The sequence below is a fragment of the Nerophis ophidion genome, linkage group LG09 (genome assembly GCF_033978795.1).
Source record: "Nerophis ophidion isolate RoL-2023_Sa linkage group LG09, RoL_Noph_v1.0, whole genome shotgun sequence".
NCBI classification, from domain to species: domain Eukaryota; kingdom Metazoa; phylum Chordata; class Actinopteri; order Syngnathiformes; family Syngnathidae; genus Nerophis; species Nerophis ophidion.
The window spans coordinates 70,290,231-70,312,937 of record NC_084619.1 but is presented as its reverse complement, the minus strand read 5'-3'; the positions used below and the strand labels follow the sequence as shown (position 1 = coordinate 70,312,937).

Below are 22,707 nucleotides of genomic sequence, written 5' to 3'. Positions count from 1 at the left end.
GTTTGGTTAATTTTCGGTACAGTAAGAAAACAACAAAATATAAATTTTTTTGTAATTTATTTACCAAATTTGTAAACAATGGCTTTATCCTTTTAACATTGGGAGCACTATAATAATTCTGCTCACATTAATCAACAATAAACTGCCTCAAGTTGTTGCTCAGATTAAATAAAATAACAACAATTTTCTTGTACATATAAAAAGTGCAACATTAAACAGTTTCAAGTCAACTCATCATGCTTAATTTATCACAGCATTTGGTAAGCCTATAGTTAATTTTTATTATGTAAATGTTATATCTTCATCAAAATGTGATAGCAGGGACCCTGCCATTCAAAGCTTTTCTGTCCGTAAAACACACGCACACACCGCAAAATGAGCTAACGTTACGCTAAAAGCTAATTAGCCCTCACCTCAAGCCAGAAATGCGAGCGAGCTGAGCTGCAGTTTTTAAGTTTCTAGAAGGTCAACGGGCTCATAGTGATGTTAGTAGTAGTTGACTGGGAGGTGTTTATTATCATTTGGGGAGAGTACGCTGCCTTATGCTCACCTGCTAAACACCTATCTGCTCGATGCTGAAGCATTTACTACATGCGCTCTGAATATGCACTTTCGATTGGCTGTTACCGCTATATATGTAACCAATCAGATGGTTGTGTGGGTGGGACAATGCTGGGTGCTGAGACAGAGGCAGAAGAAGCAAAGCAGTTTGTCAAGACTTTAGCTTAGAAACTTGTTCGATACACCCCCGTACCGAACCGAAACCCCCCTACCGAAACGGTTCAATACAAATACGTACCGTTACTCCCCTACTGCTACATGATGCTGTCGTGTTTCACTAAAGCCGGATTTGTTTAGCAGAGCTTCTAAAACTTGTAGATCATTGTTTACCATGAATTGATTAACGTGCACCCCGACTTAAATAAGTTGAAAAAGTTATTGGGGTGTTACCATTTAGTGGTCAATTGTACGGAATATGTACTGTCCTGTGCAATCTACTGATAAAAGTTTCAATCAGTCAATAACCCTCCTTATTTTCAGGATCAACAATATAAGTTTCCGGACCATCATTTTGCCCAAAGTAATGTTGTTGGCTCCCAAAAAGAATGCTGCACGGCCAGAATCCACACGATTGTACCTATAGTGCAAAAGCCGTACGGCCGTCTTGAGTCTTAAAACAATGTCTGGACAGGACACTTTACAAGGATTTCACTTACAAGTTGAACACAATTATTACATTCTCTGGCTACACCCCTTTGGACGTCATCTGAGAGCACAGACACCCAACGTTTCTTTTCATCATCTCTCATTAAGTGAACTGTCTCCTTTTGGCTGCCAAGCGCGACCGCAGAACATCAAACGAGGCCACACATCGCTTTGGGTGCTCGCTCTTAAGAAAAAGTCGGCTGTCCTGTTGGAGGACTCTGCCTTGCCAAGTTGCTCGCTCAAAAGAACACCGGCTAATGACTTCCGTGACAGTTTTAATGATACAGATGCATTTTATTCATGTCTAATTCAGTAGACTGGTACATATAGATAAATGCCTCAACGGTTTGTCACCCTCCGTAAAGCGGGAAGTATCGACATTTTTGGCCTTGGCAGAGGTCTGCGCTCTATTAAATCCCATTGTAGTTAAGGTTTTTTTTTACAGCAGTGCTACAACTGCAAGCTACAACACATTTAAGCCTGATATTATAAAAAAAAAAGGTTAACTTGTTGAGTTAAAGTGACTTTATTTGTTAAATGAGTATCTTCTGGATAGAAATGACACAGAGGTGTAACAATTGACCGTAATATGGGAATTTTTTGTATTAAATATTTGCCATTGACATATTTTTTTGTCCAGAGTGTACACTGCCTACCGCCCGAATGCAGCTGAGATAGGCTCCAGCACCCTCTCACGACCCTGAAAGGGACAAGTGGTTGAAATTGAATGGATGGATGGATATTTTTTTTGTCCAGAGTGTACCCCGCCTACCACTTGAATGCAGCTGAGATAGGCTCAAGCACCCCCTCGCGATCCTGAAAGGGACAAGCGGTAGAAATTGATTGGATGGATGGATATTGTTTTGTCCAGAGTGTACCCCGCCTACCGCCCGTATGCAGCTGAGATAGGCTCCAGCACCCTCCGCGACCCTGAAAAGGACAAGCGGTAGAAAAATGGATAGATATTTTTTAACCTTGATCTTACTTCGAACACAATCTCGAGCAGCGTTTTTTTTTTTTTTAACCCATTGTTGTACCAAAAGTGCCCCCTAGAGGGGTGCCAAGAAATACCTGTTTCTCAACTATGGGCCGCAGCAGTACTCAGTTGCAATACACTTTTTTGCCACCTGTGGCAGTAATGCCAACATCAAACAAACAGAAGAAGTCTGTCGCTAAAGTCATAGAGAAGTTTCTTTGGCGCAAAAATGTTGACTAAAATGGTGACGGTTAAGTTAGGAAAGACATTGATTTTTTTATTTAGTTTATTTTAGCACAACATAATTGTATGTACACTGATTTTTCCTCCGTTACTTATAAGTCCATGCAGTATGTTTCGTTAGTACTTTTTTTTTTAATCAGCCTGAATTATATCTAAAATATTGAATACAGTTAAATTAAGAGTAAGATTATAAATTCAGATTTAATATTTGAGTGGGCCCCTGGCCCCTTTGTAGTGAAAAAGTTGGGCTACCAAGTCAAAAAGGTTAAGAACCCCAGATCTAAAGTATATGGAAGAACTAGAAAATCTATACTTTTGCTTTTGATAAATGGAAGTCAGCAAAGCAGGTTTGAAAGAGATATATTTTTTCCTCTCAAGCTGTCGGACTTCAGTTTGAAAACCCATCATTTAGAACACAGGTGTCAAACTCAAGGCCTACCACGTCATTAAAGTGGCCCGCCATGTCATTTTATGTCAGGGGCGTCAAACTCATTTTAACTCAATGACCGCATGGAGGAAAATCTGTGCACACGCAGGCCGGACTATGAAAATCATGGCATTAAAACTAAAAAAAATAATCAAACATAAATAAACATTGTTACCCTGGGGCAAACTGACAAAGCTTATCCTATTATTGCCATAACAACCTACAAGGTTATTATAGGTTACTTCTCTTTCTTCCCCTCCATTTTTCCTACATTGTTTTTTATCTGTAGTTATCATTACGTATATGTATTGTTGCATTCGAAGAACTGTATTGTTGATAATAGAGGTCAATTATTTGGTATTGTTCATTATCAATAATGCTATTTCTATTAGTATTTGTATTGCTCCATTTGTAGTGTAATGTGCATTGTCATTTCTGTATTATTTATTTCACTAACTGCTTCTTTGCTATCACTTTTCCCATCATATTTGTACGCTGATGTTGCTCTATTGTTGTTGTTGTTATGGTTGTGTTTGCTGTTGTTGTTTTTGTCTCTGTCTAATCCCCCTCTTGTCCCCACAATTTCCCCCCCTGTCTCCCTCTTTCTATCCCCAAATGATAATATAAATATAAATACATTTAATAAAGTCAAATCCAAATCCAAATAGGGCAACAAGAGAAGTATCCAACACTTCAAGTAAATCTGAACATGGGCGTGTACATCTACAGGTGCTGGTCATATTATTAGAATATCATGAAAAAGTTGATTTATTTAATTAATTCCATTTAGAAAGTCAAACTTGTAGTATGTATACATTCATTCCAAACAGACTGATACATTTCAAGTGTTTTTTTGCCAAAAAGGAGAGGATTATAGCTGACAACCAATGAAAACCCTAAATTCAACATCTCAGAAAATTAGAATATGGTGAAAAGGTCAGATATTGAAGACACCTGGTGCCACACTCTAATTAGCTAACTAACTCAAAACACCTGGAAAAGCCTTTAAATGGTCTCTCGTTTTGATTCTGTATGACACACAATCATGGGGAAGACTGCTGACTTGACAACTGTCCAAAAGATGACCATTGATACTTTAAAGAAGGAGGGCAAGACACAAAAGGTCATTGCCAAAGAGTTTGGATGTTCCTAGAGCTCTGTGTCCAAGCACATTAATAGAGAGGCGAAGGGAAGACAAAGATGTGGTAGAAAAAAGTGTACAAGCAAGAGGGATAACCACGCCCTGGAGAGGATTGTCAAACAAAACCGATTCAAAAATGTGGGGGAGATCCACAAAGAGTGGACTGCAGCTGGAGTCAGTGCTTCAAGAACCACCACGCACCCACGTATGCAAGATATGGGCTTCAGCTGTCGCATTCCTTGTGTAAAGCCACTCTTGAATAAGAGACAACGTCAAAAGCGTCTCGCCTGGGCTCAAGACAAAAAAGGACTGGACTGCTGCTGAGTGGTCCAAAGTTATGTTTTCAGATGAAAGTACATTTCTTATCTCCTTTGGAAATCAAGGTCCCAGAGTCTGGAGGAAGAAAGGAGAGGCACAGAATCCACGTTGCCTGAAGTCCAGTGTCAAATTTCCACAATCGGTAATGGTCTGGGGTGCCATGTCATCTGCTGGTGTTGGTCCACTGTGTTTCCTGAGGTCTAGGGTCAATGCAGCAGTCTACCAGGAAGTTTTAGAACACTTTATGCTGCCTGCCGCGGACCAATTTTATGGAGGTGAAGATTTCATTTTCCAACATGACTTGGCACCTGCACACAGTGCCAAATCTGCCAGTACCTGGTTTAAGGACCATGGTATCCCTGTTCTTGATTGGCCTGCAAACTCACCTGACCTTAACCCCATAGAAAAGCTACGGGGTATTGTGAAGCGGAAGATGCCAGATGCCAGACCCAACAATGCTGAAGAGCTGAAGGCCACTATTAAAGCAGCCTGGGCTCTCATAACACCTGAGGAGTGCAACAGACTGGTGGACTTTATACCACGCCGTATTGCTGCAGCAATTCAGGCAAAAGGAGCTGCAACTAAGTATTGATTGCCGTACATGCTGAAACTTTCCATGTTCATACTTTTCAGTTGGCCCACATTTCTAAAAAAATTTTTTGGTACTAGTCGTAACTAATATTCTAATTTTCTGTGATACTGAATTTGGGATTTTCAGTAATTGTCAGTACTAATCATCAAAATTTAAAGAAATAAACATTTCAAATATATCACTATGTGTGTAATGAATTGATATAATATGTAAGTTTCACGTTCTGAATATAATTACTGAAATAAATCAACTTTTTCATGATATTCTAATAATATGACCAGCACCTGTACTATATGATTTGCGTGAGAAGCTGGACAGGACAAAAAAATAAATAAATTAAAAATAAAATAAATAAAGACAACTTCAGATTGTTTTCTTTGTCCTACTTTGGCCAAAAACAGAACACACACAATCTGAAAATATTACAATAAAAATACAGAAAAAACTACCGGCAGTGGTAAAGTTTACATCCATGAAGGAAAGAAGAAAGTGAATGAATGTTTAGAATTGATTACATTTACATATGCATAAAAATTTGTTTTATTTTGCATTATTTTTTTTAATGAATGAACTAACGTTTATGACAACCTTTTTGCAAAACACGGTATAGAATGTGAGACATAACCGGATCATGCATTCATCTGTTTTCAAAACGCTTCAAAAAATTCCTAGCGCCAACACTGATGTAGTAGCGGTGGGTGCAAAACAGCCGCAGGCCGCTTCTAATACTAATCAAATAAGACTTTGACACCCCTGTTTTATGTGGTCCGCCACATCATTTATGTGGCCTGCGAAAAGGCTGTAAATAACAAAGCCATTCCTGACAAAAATGGATTTGTTCTTTCAATTTTGGCAGATTCTTTTTTGGTTATCAAATTGAGTACCGAAAGGAGCTCTTTGCTGCAACTCGCTCACAGTTACATTTTTCAAAGCCAAAAGTATAACAAGAACATTGGCTGGCTTATGTTACCGTTAGTGGTTTTACACAAGACATTTGTGTTGAAACGGTCTATATTTTCCACTACTACAAAGTTTGTGTAATAAAAAATGTTACCGGCCTGAAGAAAATGATTGGCTTTTACAGCGATCACTGAGCGGGTGTGGTCAACACGTACACGAAAGCAGTCCAACAAAAAATTTGCATTTATGTCGTTGTTATACAGTAATAGAATACCGGATATTACCAAATAGTAGCCCGGGCGTTTATTTCACAAAAAGAAGCAGGCGGTTATTTGCACAAGGCTTTTATTTGTTTTTGCACCAGCCTGCACCAGGCCATTATTTGGTTACAATGGTTAATGTCCAGTTGTTCTCCTCCTGAGGGTAAAGTTTTTCCGACGCATTAATCAATTAAGCCAGCCACTCGTTCCACCAAACACCACCCCGGTGTGTCTCGCGGATCATTTTGCGGGACACACGAACGTGATGTATCCACTGACACAAAATAGCATCAAGCTCGTCGCTCACTTTCCATCGATTGCCGACTGAGATAGGAGTTCTCCCTTTTTTTGTTTCCATTCTCGTACACATTTTGGGTCAACGTAAAACTGCCTGGCCGCTGCCAAACCAGAATTCTGCTCCGCGTACTTCACAACCGCTAGCTTGAACTTTAAGTCAAACTTTCTGTTCTTCTTCCCGCTTAAAGTATTCTCGTCCATCAGTTGTGGTGTACCGGTATCCTGTTCATTCAACTCACTGCTACTGTTGCTCGCCATGTTGAAACTTTTCCTCGTGGGTTTGTTGTTGTCGTTGAGTGTGTGTTAGGCTATATGCGGTGACCCATTGCAATAGGTTGATTACCCATAATCCCCACGTAACGTAAGCCATCACGGCACAGATTTCGTTAAGCCTTTGATTGTCATGTAACTCTCTGGACTCCACGCGTCTGCTGTTAGCGTAGTTACCAGAATTACTGCACCTTTGCTTTTCATTTTAGCTTATAAATTGGGCTTAATGAAATCAATATGATTTTGATCTAAATTATGCAAACAACAGCCCATGGGCGACTATTTGGACATAGGCGGTTCTTAGGAAGAGGCAGTTAATTCACAAAATGGGGCGTTTATTTGGTAATATACGGTATAACTTCAATGACAGCTAATGCTAACTATTATAATCGGTATCACTAGCTAACGTCGGTTGTTGCGTAGTTACATATTGTAGTTACGTCATTACATCCTAGAACACAGGTGTCAAACTTAAGGCCCGCGAAAGCCTGGGAATAATGTACATACTTCATATTTCTTACCAAATGTTTAAATCTTGACAGAAAACAATGTATTTCATATGTTTTAAACTTTGATATATATATACAAATATTCAATTGTTATTGAGGTGAATCTTTGGGCACCTCGCGATTCGATTCCGATTCTCAAGGTGAGGATTTGATTCATAATCGATACTCGATTCAACACGATTCTCCATTCAAACTGATTGTTGCGATGTATTATTTGGTATAAGAATAACAAAACAGCTTACAGGTTACAAAACCTCCTTTTGACACATATGTGCACCAAGCATAGAGATGGCCTAAAAAAAATGTTTTTTTATTAGTAATTTGTCCCCAAAAAAAAAAAAATTAATTAGATTTTTGACAATTAAAAAAAAAAAAAACGGGATTCGAATGTGATTAAAAACATGTTTTAACACCCGTAATTATTATATACCGTATGATAGTTTGTAAAAATAACAAAACATAATTAAATATCTGCTTGTCACCTTGACTTACGATTTCAAAGCAAGTTATCCATCAACTTGTACGTAGAAAAGTCAAATAACCAACTGCATAGGCAATAATATAATGAGGCCATTTTACTTTTATATTCTTACATTCACTGTTACAGGCGGCCCTCCGAGGGCAGCCGTGACTGCCGTGTGGCCCTCCATGAAAACAAGTTCCACACCCCTGTCCTAGAAGCTGTAAGAGGGCGGGATATAACTACACATCTGTGTAAACTTTAAATATCTGCTCGTTACCTTCACCTACAATTTGAAAGCAAGTTGTCCATCAATCTGGTAGTAAGAAATATGATAATAATCATTTTTTTAATCTTTCTATACACTTGTGAATTACATCATGTCATGGCTGTCTTGAGTTTCCAATCATTTCTATCATTTCTACAACTTTTATTTTTTTGTGATAGAGTGACCCCAAAGAGGAATAAGCGGTAGAAAAATGGATGGATGGATGGATGATTGGAGCACATACTTTTTGGTCACAAAAAACATTCATGACGTTTGCTTCTTATTTGAATTTATTATGGCTCTAGTGAAAATGTGAGCAAATGTGCTGGGTCAAAAGTATACATACAGCAATGTTAATGTTTGCTGACATGTCCCTTGGCAAGTTTCACTGCAATAAGGCTGTTAAACTCTCACAGTTTGCCCTTTAACTTCCTCTCAAACCGTGCACATTTGTTAAGAAGCTCGCCATGGACAAACTACAAACATTCAATCTTTTTGAGTCAGTTAAAAGCATGCACTGAAACAAATTATAAGCTGTCACTCACCATGGCTCTGAACGGGTGGCTAAAAGAGTCAGGGAGGGGCTGAGGGCTTATATAGGTGAACACACCTGCCTTGGCTAATTAGGCCTAATTTGGGCCGAACCATGGTTCCCAAAATCTGGACACTGGATTTTTAAAAGTTATGTTATCCAAGCCTGAATACACTGTGTGCAAAAATGACTGATCTATAAATGCAAAAGTACTATTTGAATACTTTTTAGACGTGTGATGGTTATTTATGGTGTATTTTACAAAATAACGACATTCTTAATTCCCTGTGTCAAATTGATCCCATTTAGTGGGCTATTTAAGTTGGAAAATGCCACTTTTCTGACAGTCTGCTGTCTGTCACTGCCAGATGAGGTTCTGTCCTGAGCAGGAGCTCAGGTCTACATGCATCAAACATTTACTTAGGTTTTGGGTGTTTGGTTTCCTCTTGTTGTTGTTTACCTTTTGACACTTTGGGATTTAAATAAATGTTTGTAAACTGTTACCAACTGCATGCCTTGCCATCATTCGTTTGAAAGTCTGGTTTGCAAACGTTACATTACCTTCCCCCGAGGCGGGGTGTGACAAAGGTGCTTTTGGTAGCCATCCACAAGCTTCTGGCAAGCTCCTGCTAGAATTTATGACCACTCCTCTTGACAAAATTGGTGCAGGTCAGCTAAATGTGTTGGTTTTCTGACCTGGACTTGTTTCTTCAGCATTGTCCACACGTTTAAAGGGGAACATTATCACAATTTGAAAAGGGTTAAAAACAATAGAAATCAGTTCCCAGTGGCATGTTGTATTTTTTGAAGTTTTTTTCAAAATTTTACCGGTCTCCGAATATGAATGAATGAATGAATGAATGAATGGTTTATTTTGAGCCATGCAAACAAAACAAGAGAATGAAATGAAATATATAGATACATTATTTTTACACCTACATTGAGAACATAACATGTGACTAATCTTTTGTAGATGTCAAGATTGGCTCAAAAGGGAGTGGGAAGAAGTAAACTTATTAGTTCCCACCCCCATACATATACAATATATATATACAATATATAATACAATAATATATATAATATAATTAAATTCAGTGGTTGCTGCTATATATTGTCTATATAAAATACATTTAAATTCACACACACTTACATATATACATATGTACACACACATATACACACACACATATACAATTTATATCCATCCATCCATCCATTTTCTACCGCTTATTCCCTTTTGGGGTATATATATAAAAATATATATATATATATACACACACACAATCACATACATACACACATGCATATACCCAAAATACACACATATCCATCACACACACACACACACACACACACACACACACACACACACACACCTATATAAATACTATATATATAATAGTATATATAATATTCACTTTTGTCTAAACATTATTAACAGTTTATGGTGCCTATGGGAACAAGCTTTCATTTTGACTGTGATATTAGTGGTTAATAGTGGATCTGTGGCTGTGGAGGTATTGCCCCTGATCAACAGGACCTGAGGACCACTCTTGCTATGTGTCCTATGCTGTGCATTAAAAGAGACGAGGCGAGCCCCCTGCCAGAGGAGTTATCCACGAACATAAGATCCCTAAAAAAAGCTTTAAAGTGCTTGATTTTTGCTATTTGCGATGCCACTATTCATTTCCCTGTGACGTCACACAGTGCTGCCAATGTAAACAAACAATGGTGAATACCACAGCAAGATATAGCGACATTAGCTCGGATTCAGACTCGGATTTCAGCGGCTTAAGCGATTCAACAGATTACGCATGTATTGAAACGGATGGTTGGAGTATGAAAGTATTGAAGAAGAAACTGAAGCTATTGAGCGGATAGCTATTGACGCTATTCATAGCCATAGCATGGCCGAATAGCTGCGTTAGCATTGCCGGTAAAATGTGCGGACCAAACGATCAGGACTTTCGCATCTCGTGACACTGGAGCAACTTAAATCCGTCGATTGGTAAGTGTTTTTTTCGCATTAAATGTGGGTGGAAGGAAACGTAATATAGTTGCAAATGCATCTGCAGGTTATCCATACATCTCTGTGCCATGTCCGCTTTAGCACCGCCGGTAAATAGCATGTTAGCATCGATTAGCATAGCATGTTAGCATCGATTAGCTGGCAGTCAACATCAACAAAACTCACCTTTGTGATTTCTGTGACGTTATCGTTACACATGCATCTGCAGGTTATCCATACATCTCTGTGCCATGTCTGCTTTAGCACCGCCGGTAAATAGCATGTTAGCGTTGATTAGCGTAGCATGTTAGCATCGATTAGCTGACAGTCATGCCGCGACCAAATATGTCTGATTAGCACATGAGTCAACATCAACAAAACTCACCTTTGTGATTTCGTTGACTTTATCATTGCAAATGCATCTGCAGGTTATCCATACATCTCTGTGCCATGTCTGTCATCGCCGGTAAAATGTGGAGACACTTTGGTACATTCAATGGGGGTCTGGCGGCAGACACTTTCGCATCTCCGGGCCAGTGGTGCAACTTGAATCCCTTCCTGTTAGTGTTGTTACACCCTCCGACAACACACCGACGAGGCATGATGTCTCCAAGGTTCCAAAAAATAGTCGAAAAAACGTAAAATAACAGAGCTGAGACCCAATGTTTACAATGGGTTGAAAATTAAAATGGCGGCTGTATTACCTCGGCGACGTCACATTCTGACGTCATCCCCTCCAGAGCGATAAACAGAAAGGCGTTTAATTCGCCAAAATTCACCCATTTAGAGTTCGGAAATCGGTTAAAAAAATATATGGTCTTTTTTCTGCACCATCAAGCTATATATTGACGCTTACATAGGTCTGCTGATAATGTTCCCCTTTAAGTCAGGACTTTCATTCTAGCCTGATTTAGCCATTCCTTTACCACTTTTGACGTGTGTTTGGGGTCATTGTCCTGTCGGAACACCCAACTGTGCCCAAGACCCAACCTCCGGGCTGATGATTTTAGCTTGTCCTGAATAATTTTTTTGGCCATTCTCCTTTTTCATTGTCCCATTTAAAGCAGCAGTTCCATTGGCAGCAAAAAAAAAAAAAAAAAAAAGTTCAAAAGTTTCATTGTTCTTCGGTCAATGGTCAACAAAGCAAAAAAAAAAACAGTTGTACATTCATAGATTGAAAATAAAAAGTTGTACATTCATAGATTGAAAATAAAAAATGTTACAGACCCAGAACAGGCCCAGAGCATAATACTACCACCACCATGCTTGACGGTAGGCGTGGTGTTCCTGGGATTAAAGGCCTCACCTTTTCTCCTCCAAACATATTGCTGGGTATTGTGGCCAAACAGATCCATTTTTGTTTCATCTGACATCACATGGACAAAGATAAGACCTTGTGGAGGAAAGTTCTGTGGTCAGACCTGCAATGTCATACTGCAATGTGGCCCTCAATAAAAAGGAGTTCGACACCCCTGAAGTAGAAGAGACCAACCAACCATAAGTGGAGAATGAAGTTAATTCCTCCTTTTACGCACAGTTGCAGTCATTGTTTTTAGCCAGAGGATATCCTTTAATATTGAAACATGTGCTTAGAGTCAACACAGGACGCTTAAGTTGTTCTGGCGAGTCCGCATTAACTCTCCGCCTCTCTTTCTTCCAGGTTTCGCCAGCTGCAGCTCGGCACCGACAGCCGGGTGGCCGAGTTGTCCAACCAGGCCAAGCTGCACTCCTTCGAAGCCGAGCGCGCTCAGATGCTGAAGGAGGAGACGGACAAGGCTCTGGCCCAGTGCCAGATGGAGTGTGAAAAACAGCAGAAAAAACTGGAGGTACTCCAAAAAACAAAAAAAAAGCCGAGCCGCCGACAACTTCTCACTGAGAAGATGACGCAATCCCCTCGGTGGGGAATACCGAGCTGAAAATAATTTGGAGATTGCGGTGGTTTAGTCAACATGGAATGTTGCTCACTCGCTACAATGGCAGTGACACCGATAACGTCGCCTTTATTTTTGTCTGGAAGTTATTCTGTCTCTCAGACTCATTGCTGTGTTCCCAGCCAGCCTGTCAGCAGGGTGAGACTTTTCAACACTTTCACAACCCATTTTCTCTGAGTCATCCTTCATGACTGCCCATCAAGCTGCAGTCGTTCTTTTGCCTCGCACGTCTATCTCAGCGCGGCGCTCAAGAGTAACTCATTAAGTCGTAGTAGGAGTAAGAGGGCTTGACTCCTGCACGTAATTAGTGCGTGTTGGCTGAGCTTGATGAGAGACGGACAGGCAAAAACAGTGTCAGGGTGTGTGTAAGTTTTCTGCTGGTTTTCTTAAAGGGGAACTGCACTTTTTTGGGAATTTTGTCTACCGTTCACAATCTTTATAAGAGACAAGACGACGGATGGTTTTTTTTAATGCATTATAAATATTATTAGGGATCGATGTCCCTTTGGGACAGAGGACCCTGTTGAATTTCTAAGGTTTTATTATCATTATTCTTTATTATTATTCCGCCGCCTCTTCGAGCTGCAATTTGACCCCCTTAACATGCTTCAAAACTCACCAAATTTGACACACACATCAGGACTGGCGAAAATTGCGATCTAATCAAAAAAAACAAACCCCAAAAAAAGAAAACACCGACAAAACTGTATGTAACTACCAGTAGGAACGTCATAGAAACATGAAACAAAAACCACTACGTAGGTCTCAGTTAGACCTATATTTCATCCACTGACACCCCCCCGGCTAAAATCAACAGGACGTTTGCTATTCCCCCTTCAATACAAAAGTTGGCTAAAAAATTTTTGCTTTTTTTCCAAATATTATGTCCTCTGAGACCGTTTGTCGTTTTGGCTTCAAATAAGCAAGAGAAGAGAGATTGAACCCTTCTGATTAAAAGTTGATGAAAGAGTTTTAATTAATACCCCGGTTTGGATTTTATGAGCCCGGAAAGAACTGGTGCCTGCTGCTGTTGTGTGTACTGCTGTCACAAATTGGCGGCTTCCTGCTCAGAAAAAACTGCTTCTAACTCAATGTAGGACTGTCATACACACATGAGACAAAAACCTCAATATAGGTCTCACTGAGACCTATACTTCTTACACTGACCGCCCCCAACTAAAATCAACAGGAAGTTTGCTATTCCCACTTCAATACAACAGCTGCATTATATTCACAATGCATTAGAGTCTCAAAATGGCGGCACCAAAGCGTCCTTATAAAATGCCCAAGCAACTTTACAACTGTTATTACTATGAGACTGATGTATATATTTTTTTGTCTGTGTAATAATCCATCCATCCATCTTCTACCGTTTATCCGGGCTTGGGTCGCGGGGGCAGCAGCCAAAGCAGTCCCGTCCATCGCTGTTTGCAGCTTGAATATTAATTATAAAGCCCTTAAAAAACATCCAAATACCTCCATTATGGTTTTATATACATAATGTAAATATATATGTAATGTATTATAATAACATTTATTATTTACCTATTTTAAGCATAGCAGTGCATTAATTTCAAAAATGTATCACGTTTGCTTTTTTTTTTTTTTTCTTCATCACTGATTGTAGGAGCCTAAATGCTGTTTAATAGGGGTGTGGGAAATAATCGATTCCAATTTGAATCGCAGTTTTTCACGTTGTGCGATTCGGAACTGATGTTCATTTTTGAAAAATTGATTTAGAAAAAAAAAATATTTTTTATTTATTCATTTAATTTTTTTTATCAATCCAACAAAACAATACACAGCAACAACATAACAATGCAATCCAATTCCAAAACCAAACCTGACCCAGCAACACTCAGAATTGCAAAAACAGAGCAATTGAAAGGAGACACAAACACCACACAATCCAATCCAATCCACTTTATTTATATAGCACATTTAAACAACAATAACGTTTCCAAAGTGCTGCACAGCCATGTTAAAAACAATATTATGCCCCACCAATGACTGAATAAAACAAAAAATGAATAAAAATAAAACCAATAAAAACAATATAAAAACAAATATGATTAAAAACTATTTTAAAGGGTAAAATCAATTAAAACAGTAAAATAAAAATCAAAGTGTATAAAAAACACAGAGGACAACAGAGGACAGAGGACCACACAACTCACGTAGTGTTAAAAGCCAAAGAATAAAAGTGGGTCTTAAGACGAGACTTAAAACACTCCACTGTGGAAGCAGTTTGAACATGGAGGGGCAGAGTGTTCCAGAGCTTAGGGCCGACCACAGAGAAGGCCCTGTCTCCCCTGGTCTTAAGTCTGGTCTTGGGCACCACGAGCTGGAGCTGGCTCTCGGACCTCAGAGCGCGCGCAGGGATGTAAATTTGGATGAGGTCTGAGATATATTGAGGTGCCAGTCCATGTAAAGATTTAAAAACAAACAGCAATGTTTTAAATTCAATTCTAAAATGAACAGGGAGCCGGTGCAAACTCTGAAGAATTGGGGTTATATGCTGGCGTTTCCTGGCCCCTGTTAAAAGTCCTGCAGCCGCGTTCTGGACTAACTGCAACCGGGAGAGAGCTTTTTGGCTAATGCCAGCATAAAGTGCATTGCAGTAGTCCAGGCGACTTGAAATAAAAGCATGCACGACTTGTTCGAAAAGGTTAAAAGATAAAAACGGTTTAACCTTTACTAAAAGACGAAGGTGATAAAAACACTATTTTAAAACGCCATTGACTTGTTTGTCTAGTTTAAAATGGCTGTCTATAGTGACGCCAAGGCTGGTGACTTTGGGACGCACATCATTTTGCAATGGTCCCAAGTCAGTAAGGGCCGGACCAAAAACTAAAATTTCCGTTTTTCCCTCATTCATTATTAAAAAATTCTGGGCTAACCAAGCCTTGACGTCGCATAGACATTTAAGAAGGGGTGTCAGGGGGCCGTGGCTTTTTGAAATCGGCATATAAATTTGAACACACAGAACAAACCAAAAGTAGTGTAACAAAAATGAATATTATCAACAACAGTATCAATATTAGTTATAATTTCAGCATAGCAGTGATTAAAAATCCCTCATTGACATTATCATTAGACATTTATAAAAAAAAATTAAAAAAGTACCAATGATTTTCACACACACACTAGATGTGGTGAAATGTGTCCTCTGCATTTGACCCATCCCCTTGTTCACCCCCTGGGAGGTGAGGGGAGCAGTGAGCAGCAGCGGTGGCCGCGCCCGGGAGTCATTTTTTTGGTGATTTAACCCCCAATTCCAACCCTTTCTCCAGCAATGGTCATGTGGGGACATAAATGATGGTATTTTGAGAGGTAACCATTGAAGTCGGACACCGCTGAAGGCCTAGGTGGGAAACACACTGCCCGCCACTGCCTTTAGGATGTCCAGCGAAGCCTTCCTGGCCCTTCAAAAGCAAGCGTTTGTCAAAAGTGGAACAAACGAGTGGGGGGGGGGGGGGGATTTTTCTTCACATTTGGCAGTCATAAGCAAGCTCTAGCCTCACTTATTGTTAAAACATCATCAGAGTCAAATTTGCATAATAGGGGACCTTTTGAGTGTACATTTACATCACATTTACATATTTACGTTTTGACTTTCTCCCCCTTCTTCACGACCACAGGTCCTCACGCAGGAGTTCTACAGGCTGCAGACGACGTCAGAGAAGCGCGTGGCGGAGCTGCACGCTCAGAATGCTGAGCAGGCGTCTCGGCTGGTGACGTACGAGAAGCTGGAGCAAGAGCTGGACCAGGTCACCATGCAGGCTGCTGAGAGTGAGGCTGCCCTCTCATCCTGCTGGCATAACCCCACCAACACTTAGTCAATCACAAATGAAGGCAGGTAAATACTTGGCTCCGTGACCACCATCTTGCATTTCCCGTCTGTCCAGTCGAGAACGAGGAGGAAGCTGAGAGGGTTCTATTCTCATACGGCTACGGAGCCAACGTTCCAACCACAGCTAAAAGGAGACTTCAGCAGAGGTACGCACCCTGTTTTGCTCAAAAGTCAGCACAAAAGAAAACAACACCTTACACATTGTTGCTAGGATGCAACTTCATTTCATTACAAAAGCACATGTTTCTAGTAAAACTCCCAAAGATACATTAATACAGGCATTATTAGACATATTGCGTGTGTGCTTTAGGAGTTATGCTTGAGTACATTTGTATTGCTTTTTTTTGCATTATCTCAGGATTCTAAGAACATTACTGTCATATTTAGTAAAACACACATTTTTGTGTTAGCACACTTTACAAAAGCACATGTTTCTGTTAAAACTTTCAAAGATACATAAATCAGACATTATTAGACATATTGCGCGTGTTTTAGGAGTTATGTTTGAGTACATTTTTTATTGCTTTTTTCGCATTATCTCAGGATTCTAAGAACATTACTGTCATATTTAGTAAAACACACATTTATTATTACGTGGACCAAGTTGAAAAACTTACTGGGGTGTTACCCTTTAGTGGTCAATTGTACGGAATATGTACTGTACTGTTCAATCTACTAATAAAAGTTTCAATCAATCAATTAATTAGAACACTACTTTTATATTGAGTAAAACACACATTTTTGTGTTAGCAAACCTTACAAAAGCACGTTTCTGGTAAAACTCACAACGATACATTAATACAGGCATTATTAGACATATTGCATGTGTGCTTTAGGAGTTATGCTTGAGTACATTTGTATTGCTTTTTTTTTGCATTATCTCAGGATTCTATGAACATTACTGTCATATTGAGTAAAACACACATTTTTGTGTTAGCAAACCTTACAAAAGCACATGTTTCTAGTAAAACTCCCAAAGATACATTAATACAGGCATTATTAGACATATTGCGTGTGTGCTTTAGGAGTTATGCTTGAGTACATTTTTTATTGCTTTTTTTGCTTTATCCCAGGATTCTAAGAACATTACTGTCATATTGAGTAAAACACATTTATTATTAGAACACTACTGTTATATTGAATAAAACACACATTTTTGTGTTAGCAAACCTTACAAAAGCACATGTTTCTGGTAAAACTCCCAAAGATACATTAATACAGGCATTATTAGACATATTGCATGTGTGCTTTAGGAGTTATGCTTGAGTACATTTGTATTGCTTTTTTTTTGCATCATTTCAGGATTCTAAGAACATTACTGTCATATTTAGTAAAACACACATTTTTGTGTTAGCACACCTTACAAAAGCACATGTTTCTGGTAAAACTCCCAAAGATACATTAATACAGGCATTATTAGACATATTGCATGTGTGCTTTAGGAGTTATGTTTGAGTACATTTTTTATTGCTTTTTTTGCTTCATCTCAGGATTCTAAGAACATTACTGTCATGTTGAGTAAAACACACATTTATTATTAGAACACTACTGTTATATTGAATAAAAGACACATTTTTGTGTTAGCAAACCTTACAAAAGCACATGTTTCTGGTAAAACTCCCAAAGATACATTAATACAGGCATTATTAGACATATTGCATGTGTCCTTTAGGAGTTATGCTTGAGTACATTTGTATTGCTTTTTTTTGCATTATCTCAGGATTCTAAGAACATTACTGTCATATTTAGTAAAACACACACTTTTGTGTTAGCACACCTTACAAAAGCACATGTTTCTGTTAAAACTTTCAAAGATACATAAATCAGACATTATTAGACATATTGCGCGTGTTTTAGGAGTTATGTTTGAGTACATTTTTTATTGCTTTTTTCGCATTACCTCAGGATTCTAAGAACACTACTGTCATATTTAGTAAAACACACATTTATTATTACGTGGACCCCGACTTAAACAAGTTGAAAAACTTATTGGGGTGTTACCCTTTAGTGGTCAATTATACAGAATATTTACTGTACTGTGCAATCTACTAATAAAAGTTTCAATCAATCAATTAATTAGAACACTACTGTTTTATTGAGTAAAACATAGATTTTTGTGTTACCAAACCTTACAAAAGCACATGTTTCTGGTAAAACTCCCAAAGATACATTATTACAGGCATTATTAGACATATTGCATGTGTGCTTTAGGAGTTATGTTTGAGTACATTTGTATTGCTTTTTTTTTTGCATTATCTCAGGATTCTAAAAACATTACTGTCATATTTAGTAAAACACACATTTATTATTACGAGGACCCCGACTTAAACAAGTTGAAAAACTTATTGGGGTGTTACCCTTTAGTGGTCAATTGTACGTAATATGTACTGTACTGTGCAATCTACTAATAAAAGTTTCAATCAATCAATTAATTAGAACACTACTGTTACATTGAGTAAAACACACATTTTTGTGTTAGCAAACCTTACAAAAGCACGTTTCTGGTAAAACTCCCAACGATACATTAATACAGGCATTATTAGACATATTGCGTGTGTGCTTTAGGAGTTATGCTTGAGTACATTTGTAATGCTTTTTTTCCTCCAGTATCTCAGGATTCTAAGAACATTACTGTCATATTTAGTAAAACACACATTTTTGTGTTCGCACACCTTACAAAAGCACATGTTTCTGTTAAAACTTTCAAAGATACATAAATCAGACATTATTAGACATATTGCGCGTGTTTTAGGAGTTATGTTTGAGTACATTTTTTATTGCTTTTTTCGCATTATCTTAGGATTCTAAGAACACTACTGTCATATTTAGTAAAACACACATTTATTAGTACGAGGACCCCGACTTAAACAAGTTGAAAAACTTATTGGGGTGTTACCCTTTAGTGGTCAATTGTACGGAATATGTACTGTACTGTGCAATCTACTAATAAAAGTTTCAATCAATCAATTAATTACAACACTACTGTTACATTGAGTAAAACACACATTTTTGTGTTAGCAAACCTTACAAAAGCACATGTTTCTAGTAAAACTCCCAAAGATACATTAATACAGGCATTATTAGACATATTGCGTGTGTGCTTTAGGAGTTACGCTTGAGTACATTTTTTATTGCTTTTTTTGCTTTATCTCAGGATTCTAAGAACATTACTGTCATATTTAGTAAAACACACACTTTTGTGTTAGCACACCTTACAAAAGCACATGTTTCTGTTAAAACTTTCAAAGATACATAAATCAGACATTATTAGACATATTGCGCGTGTTTTAGGAGTTATGTTTGAGTACATTTTTTATTGCTTTTTTCGCATTATCTTAGGATTCTAAGAACACTACTGTCATATTTAGTAAAACACACATTTATTATTACGAGGACCCCGACTTAAACAAGTTGAAAAACTTATTGGGGTGTTACCCTTTAGTGGTCAATTATACAGAATATGTACTGTACTGTGCAATCTACTAATAAAAGTTTCAATCAATCAATTAATTAGAACACTACTGTTACGTTGAGTAAAACACACATTTTTGTGTTAGCACACCTTACAAAAGCACGTTTCTGGTAAAACTCCCAAAGATACATTAATACAGGCATTATTAGACATATTGCATGTGTGCTTTAGGAGTTATGCTTGAGTACATTTGTATTGCTTTTTTTTGCATTATCTCAGGATTCTAAGAACATTACTGTCATATTGAGTAAAACACACATTTTTGTGTTAGCAAACCTTACAAAAGCACACGTTTCTGGTAAAACTCCCAAAGATACATTAATACAGGCATTATTAGACATATTGCGTGTTTTAGGAGTTATGTTTGAGTACATTTTTTTTATTTCTTTTTTCGCATTATCTCAGGATTCTACGAACATTACTGTCATATTAAGTAAAACACACATTTATTATTACGTGGACCCCGACTTAAGCAAGTTGAAAAACTTACTGGGGTGTTACCCTTTAGTGGTCATTTGTACGGAATATGTACTGTACTGTGCAATATACTAATACAAGTTTCAATCAATCAATTAATTAGAACACTACTGTTATATTGAGTAAAACACACATTTTTGTGTTAGCACACCTTACAAAAGCACATGTTTCTAGTAAAACTCCCAAAGATACATTAATACAGGCATTATTAGACATATTGCGTGTGTGTTTTAGGAGTTATGCTTGTGTACATTTTTTATTGCTTTTTTTGCTTTATCTCAGGATTCTAAGAACATTACTGTCATATTGAGTAAAACACATTAATTATTAGAACACTACTGTTATATTGAATAAAACACACATTTTTGTGTTAGTAAACCTTACAAAAGCACATGTTTCTGGTAAAACTCCCAAAGATACATTAATACAGGCATTATTAGACATATTGCATGTGTGCTTTAGGAGTTATGCTTGAGTACATTTGTATTGCTTTTTTTTTGCATTATCTCAGGATTCTAAAAACATTACTGTCATATTTAGTAAAACACACATTTATTATTACGAGGACCCCGACTTAAACAAGTTGAAAAACTTATTGGGGTGTTACCCTTTAGTGGTCAATTGTACGGAATATGTACTGTACTGTGCAATATACTAATGAACGTTTCAATCAATCAATTAATTAGAACACTACTGTTTTATTGAGTAAAACATACATTTTTGTGTTAGCAAACCTTACAAAAGCACGTTTCTGGTAAAACTCCCAAAGATACATTAATACAGGCATTATTAGACATATTGCATGTGTGCTTTAGGAGTTATGCTTGAGTACATTTGTATTGTTTTTTTTTGCATTATCTCAGGATTCTAAGAACATTACTGTCATATTTAGTAAAACACACATTTTTGTGTTCGCACACCTTACAAAAGCACATGTTTCTGTTAAAACCTTCAAAGATACATAAATCAGACATTATTAGACATATTGCGCGTGTTTTAGGAGTTATGTTTGAGTACATTTGTATTGCTTTTTTTTCGCATTATCTCAAGATTCTAAGAACATTACTGTCATATTTAGTAAAACACACATTTATTATTACGTGGACCCCGACTTAAACAAGTTGAAAAACTTATTGGGGTGTTACCCTTTAGTGGTCAATTGTACGGAATATGTACTGTACTGTGCAATATACTAATGAAAGTATCAATCAATTAATTAGAACACTACTGTTACATTGAGTAAAACACACATTTTTGTGTTAGCACACCTTACAAAAGCACATGTTTCTGGTAAAACTCCCAAAGATACATTAATACAGGCATTATTAGACATATTGCATGTGTCCTTTAGGAGTTATGCTTGAGTACATTTGTATTGCTTTTTTTTTGCATCATTTCAGGATTCTAAGAACATTACTGTCATATTTAGTAAAACCCACAATTTTGTGTTAGCACACCTTACAAAAGCACACGTTTCTGGTAAAACTCCCAAAGATACATTAATACAGGCATTATTAGACATATTGCGTGTGTTTTAGGAGTTATGTTTGAGTACATTTTTTATTGCTTTTTTCGCATTATCTCAGGATTCTAAGAACATTACTGTCATATTTAGTAAAACACACATTTATTATTACGTGGACCAAGTTGAAAAACTTACAGGGGTGTTACCCTTTAGTGGTCAATTGTACGGAATATGTACTGTACTGTTCAATCTACTAATAAAAGTTTCAATCAATCAATTAATTAGAACACTCCTGTTATATTGAGTAAAACACACATTTTTGTGTTAGCAAACCTTACAAAAGCACATGTTTCTGGTAAAACTCCCAAAGATACATTAATACAGGCATTATTAGACATATTGCGTGTGTGCTTTAGGAGTTATGCTTGAGTACATTTTTTATTGCTTTTTTTGCTTTATCTCAGGATTCTAAGAACATTACTGTCATATTGAGTAAAACACACATTTATTATTAGAACACTACTGTTATATTGAATAAAACACCCATTTTTGTGTTAGCAAACCTTACAAAAGCACATGTTTCTGGTAAAACTCCCAAAGATACATTAATACAGGCATTATTAGACATATTGCATGTGTGCTTTAGGAGTTATGTTTGAGTACATTTGTATTGCTTTTTTCTGCATTATCTCACGATTCTAAGAACATTACTGTCATATTTAGTAAAACACACATTTTTGTGTTAGCACACCTTACAAAAGCACAGGTTTCTGGTAAAACTCCCAAAGATACATTAATACAGGCATTATTAGACATATTGCATGTGTTTTAGAAGTTATGTTTGAGTACATTTTTTTTATTGCTTTTTTCGCATTATCGCAGGATTCTAAGAACATTACTGTCATATTAAGTAAAACACACATTTATTATTACGTGGACCCCGACTTAAACAAGTTGAAAAACTTATTGGGGTGTTCCCCTTTAGTGGTCAATTATACAGAATATGTACTGTACTGTGCAATCTACTAATGAAAGTATCAATCAATCAATTAATTAGAACACTACTGTTATATTGAGTAAAACACACATTTTTGTGTTTGCA

The 22,707-nt window shown here is 37.5% G+C and overlaps 1 protein-coding gene across 5 annotated transcripts in view; it reads left to right on the top strand.

Moving 5' to 3' along the window:
• Positions 1-22,707, top strand: part of pibf1 (progesterone immunomodulatory binding factor 1) — an 80,990-nt gene that overhangs the window by 26,500 nt on the left and 31,783 nt on the right. For all 5 annotated transcript variants that reach the window (XM_061911690.1, XM_061911689.1, XM_061911691.1 and 2 more), the window contains exons 12-14: positions 12,068-12,233; positions 15,980-16,130; positions 16,247-16,337. In XM_061911690.1, coding sequence (XP_061767674.1) covers positions 12,068-12,233; positions 15,980-16,130; positions 16,247-16,337 — 408 coding nt within the window. The remainder of the gene's footprint in view (positions 1-12,067; positions 12,234-15,979; positions 16,131-16,246; positions 16,338-22,707) is intronic.